Source organism: Ochotona curzoniae, unplaced genomic scaffold (genome assembly GCF_017591425.1).
Source record: "Ochotona curzoniae isolate NIBS_2020 unplaced genomic scaffold, NIBS_Ocur_1.0 contig_584, whole genome shotgun sequence".
Lineage (NCBI taxonomy): Eukaryota > Metazoa > Chordata > Mammalia > Lagomorpha > Ochotonidae > Ochotona > Ochotona curzoniae.
The window spans coordinates 102,848-108,165 of record NW_024466480.1 but is presented as its reverse complement, the minus strand read 5'-3'; the positions used below and the strand labels follow the sequence as shown (position 1 = coordinate 108,165).

General features: G+C 43.2%; 1 protein-coding gene across 1 annotated transcript; it reads right to left on the bottom strand.

The window, feature by feature from the left end:
* Positions 1–357: 357 nt before the first annotated feature.
* Positions 358–1,326, bottom strand: LOC121162860 (olfactory receptor 7A10-like). Its single transcript, XM_040990094.1, has one exon. It carries the CDS (start codon positions 1,324–1,326, stop codon positions 358–360), a length of 969 nt encoding a protein of 322 aa, XP_040846028.1.
* Between the last annotated feature and the right edge of the window lie 3,992 nt (positions 1,327–5,318).

Genomic DNA, 5,318 nt, shown 5'->3' with positions numbered 1-5,318 from the left:
ACCACAGGCTGTGGATGCCTGAATGTATCTCTAACTGCATTGTTTCAGAAATATATACAATAACCCTCATGCCATATAGATTACAAAAATACACTATATGTTGAATGAAGTTTATTACTGTTGGAGAAGTACAACATCATTTTATGACATAGAGAGGAAATCAAGGTGGTTTGATGTTAAACTCAGAATGACTTTGGGAAAATGGAAAATGACCAAAGAGAGACGTGTGAAAATCCAAGAGAACTGAATACCTCAGAAGAGAAGCAGCAGATATACAGTTGTGGAAATGATACAAAGCGGAAGGAAACAAGAAGGGGAAGGAGGATATTTTACTGGCACGTCTGCAAGCACTGAGGTTTATAGATCTGATTCACGGTTCTGACATGCACAGGGCCTTTGGAAGATATGCCTTAGAGGTATTTTCACAACCCTCTGGATATCGTTATTTCTGAGACTGTAGATGAAGGGGTTCAGCATGGGGGTGACCACTGTGTACATCACCGAGGCTGCTGCAGTTGAGGTTGAACTTGGGGCAGCGCTGGCACTGAGGTACACACCTACACTTGTGCCATAAAATAAAGAAACAACGGAGAGGTGAGAGGCACAGGTGGAAAAGGCTTTATACTTGCCCTGAGCTGACGAGATGGCACGGATGGAGGAGATGATCTTGGAGTAAGAGTAGAGGATCCCAGCCAGGGGACCACAGAACAGCAGGACTGCTGAAAAATCTATCATGAGGTCATTGAGAAAGGTGTCAGAACAGGCTCTGTGGACCACCTGATTCAACTCACAGAAGAAGTGGGGGATTTCCACGTGTGTGCTGAAGCTCAGTCTCAGCACCAGTAAGCTGTGTAATAAGGCATGCAAGATACTCATGGTCCAGCACAATAAAACAAGCTGCAAACAGAGCTGAGGATTCATGATGACCGTGTAGTGCAGGGGGTGGCAGATGGCCACAAACCGGTCATAGGCCATCACCGCCAGAAGGAAATTTTCCAGCACTGCAAAGATTACGAAGAAGAACATCTGTGTGATGCAGCCTGCATAGCCAATGGATTGACTCTGCGTCCTGATGTTCACCAGCATCTTGGGAATGATGGTGGTACTGAAGGAGATGTCCACCAAGGATAGGTTGGCAAGGAAGAAGTACATGGGCGTTTGGAGATGTGGGTCATAGATGATGGTCAGGATGATGAACAGGTTCCCGCTGACAGTGACCAGGTACATGGAGAGGAACAGCCCAAACATGACAGGCTGCAACGATGGGTCCTCTGAGAATCCCACGAGAAGAAATTCCACAAGCCATGTATGGTTCCTTGGTTCCATTGGCCAATGTGACTACCAAAGGACAGAGAACAGGACTGAGGTGAGTGCTAGTCACCCTGCAGAAACACCACCATGTGTGTTTTTCATACCAGTCTGTTTCCCTCCAGAGTTTCCCAACTCTCAGTGTAAGGAATCCCTCTCCAATATGTGTCACTTCCTCATGAGGCTGTGCACACTGAAGCTACAAAGAGATTCCTTCATGCACTTGAGAATGAATATTGACCACTCAGTATGTTCCAGGCACTGTTTCAACAGTGTGTGAGCAGCCCTGAGAAACAAACATCCCTAACAGTGAAGACTTGAAGACTAAACATGAGCAAAGACAAGTCATGCAACACATCACAGGATGCTGATGCATGCATGCTGGCAAGCAAGGCAACAAGCTTTAAAAACACAAGGGGGAGAGATAGGGTTGTACTACTCATATCTCAGGAGCATAAAAGCCCAGCAAACAATGTGGCATTTGGACAAAGATCAAGATCTCAACAAACATATAGCAGGTGCACAAAATCATCTGGGAAATGATGTGTCTGGCCATGCGATATCCCTCTGGAGGGCTCATTTCAGATGACCAAAGCCACAGTGGAGGATGCTGACAACAGCAATGAGCAACAGTGAAATGCAAAGAGATGAGTCAGACAATACTAAGGCCGGCAGTAGGCTTGTCACCATGACACTTCAAGGTGGAGGGAGTCCTGTCCCATGTCACTACATTTGAAGTGAAAATGGTGCTGCTTTATTTCCACCTGCATTTGTGTGTTCTGGCTACTGTAGTATGTGTGATATTTGAGGACACAGGTGCTCTTGACTTACCATATACCCATCTTAACCTAAAACTATGAAGTCAAAAATACACTGGTAAGAGATGAGCTTCTGAACACAGCTTTAACAGCTGGTATTGGCCTGTGGGATCCATGGCTCACTGCCAACTGTGCACAAATGAACAATCTTGTGAAGCAGTTGATATTTAAAGCACAGTTTGGATTTTTCAGCATGAGAAATTCAGTAACCATGACCTTGAACCAGTGCTAGCGGGAGACTGTGTGATGGGCCTGTGTACTCTTTTTCTGTAACTGTCCTTGCTAACCTCCTCCACAGATGTACACACTCGCACAAGAATATGCATGTGGGAGCATCAGGAAGTTAGTGGAAGTTAGCACTGTCTCTTACTTCTGCTTTTCTACCATCTCCTTCAAGAGCTTGTGACACACTTGAAGTGAATGCCATGGTCTTCATGTAGCACCATGCTCTACCCATTCCATTTAGGAGCTCTGAAGCAGCTGTCACTGTCACACTAGCTGTCCCTATGAAATGCATAACTTCCCCCATAGCTTCAGCTTGTGACGTTCCCACCAGCTACATTTCTGTATGTCCATTACCTGCTCTGGGCTGGAAGATATTTTTTAAGTGCCCAATAAATTGAAATGTCTCCAGGAAGGATTTAACAAGATTAGGAGCCTATTGAGAGACCATTGTAATTTGCACTGGTCCTGGAAATGTGCCTGTTCCAACAATACCTCCTTGATGCCCAGGCAATAAAAAAAAAAAAAAGTATCCAATAGATCAAAGTGGTGATATCATTGCAGCAATGAGAAACACTCTGAGTACAATAAGAACAAATACAGTAGGGAAAAAAATGAGTGAATAGAATAAACCAGTTATTGCTCCAAGTTTGCACACAAAGAACAGCAACATTTGACCTGGAACTTGTTGTGTCGTCCAGAATTATTTTTCCATGTGTAGTGCATACTATTGGAGCACTTGGTTTCTATGAGGTCTGACAGCTGCTAAGGGAAAGCCTTCATTGTCCTTTTCAGGCACGTCATATTTGTTTTTCTGTTATTTTGAGGTTTTGTCTCTTGTCTCATAAATCCATTGAGCACTCTCTGGTCCTACGTCTGGCCTTTGCCTAACACACACAGTCTCTTCTGCACACATTCGTTTCAAAAGCAGCGATTGTACATGAAATAGCATTCTCTTTTGGATGTGTCCCTCGAGCCAACATGTTTCAGGCGTTTCTTTAATTATGTAGTGTCTTCCCCTTGCTGCTGCAAGGGCTAAACCAGCAGCCAGCCACCTTACCTGTTTAATTTCTCTTTCAATCCTGACAGGGTCCAGTGAATAGGGGCGCATAACACAGAAACAGATTTGAGGGCAGAAGTGGCAAGAACAGGATAAAAAATCAAATTATTAAGAGTCTCCAAAAATGGCTTAAACAGAAGAACGTTCTGAACATGAACTGCATATCAACAGTTAAACATAACCACACATTTATAAGTCAGTTAGTGACTATCTGATTACAAATTATATAACACAGAATATAAAGAAATAAAGCAGATTCAATGTCATAATTGATTGTCTTCATCGATAATTGTCTTTTAGATAATATGCTATTTATTTTAAATTCCTTACAGGGTTCACTTATTTTCAAACTATTAAATTAAAAATACTTTGAGATTGAACAAATTTTCAAATCTTTAATATTTACTTCCTATGTAGATATTCTTTGATGCAAAATATTCTCTCTCTGCACATCAGTTGGGGTCATGACAACAAACTTAAAATGAGGAGACTAAGAAAGAGTATTCTGGGCAAAATTGATTTCATAGCAAAATAGTGTTGCAATTGAGATAACAAAGTTTGAAATAACTCATAAGGTCTGACACGGTTGTCTCTCTAAGTGGAGAAACAGAGTGGGTCTGCCCCTCACATATTGTTATGTCTGTAACAAGCTAAGCGCCTCTGACAAGGCTGGCATCCCTTATCATGGCTGCACTTTGAGTCCCAGCTGCTCTGCTGCAGGTGCAGCTCTGGGGATGCACCTGGGAAGGCAGCAGAAGCTGACCCCAGTCCATACATCCTTGCCATGCACCTGGGAGACCCAGATGGAGTTCCTGGCTCCTGGGAAGGCAGCAGAAGCTGACCCCAGTGCACACATCCTTGCCATGCACATGGGAGACCCAGATGGAGTTCCTGGCTCCTGGGAAGGCAGCAGAAGCTGACCCCAGTCCATACATCCTTGCCATGCACCTGGGAGACCCAGATGGAGTTCCTGGCTCCTGGGAAGGCAGCAGAAGCTGACCCCAGTCCATACATCCTTGCCATGCACATGGGAGACCCAGATGGAGTTCCTGGCTCCTGGGAAGGCAGCAGAAGCTGACCCCAGTCCATACATCCTTGCCATGCACATGGGAGACCCAGATGGAGTTCCTGGCTCCTGGCTTCAGCCTGGTCAGCCCTGGCTGTTGCACTAGATGGAGGCTCCCACTCTCCCTGTCTCTCTTTCTTTTAAACAAATAAAGGAAAAACATGTTTCAAAATGGAGAATCAAAGACCTTACAGTGAAAATTAATAAGGGCATGTAGAAAGACACAGATATGATTTTCCAGTGAGTAAATCCTCCTGACTTTGGCAAGAACTCATGCTGTTTAAAGGGTTATTTTCATGTATTTGTATACAAAGTACATGGTTATGTGCATTGGACATAGAGAGTCTTTTAAAAACACTATGAGAGGGATGGGTGTTTTGCACAGCAGTGAAGGTGAATTTTTAGATGGATTTTTTTCCTTCTAGTGGGGACAGTTTTAATTAATCTTTTTTAATTTTTTATATTTTAAGTTTTTTTTAAAGAACTTTGAGCTTCAATTTATACAAAGAAATGGAATCTGATGTATTTGAAATACACCGTTTTAGGAGCAGAGTGACATGCTGCCATCGTTCCCCTGCTCAATCCTACATTTTGAAATTTTAAAATAGATAAAATGGTGAAAAGAAGTAATGCCTAACAGTATAATTTCACATCTTGAATGGATAGTAGGATTCAAACAGTCAAATGATAGCAGGTGCTTACAGAGTGAAGGTTTAAGTGATATAACTTTTACAAAGAGATGCCGTCACTAGAGCAGAAGCACCAACAAGTAGCAGAAATACGACACGGATCAGAAATGTACATACCCAGAAAACTGCAGTTCAGGAAGCATCTCACCAACCCA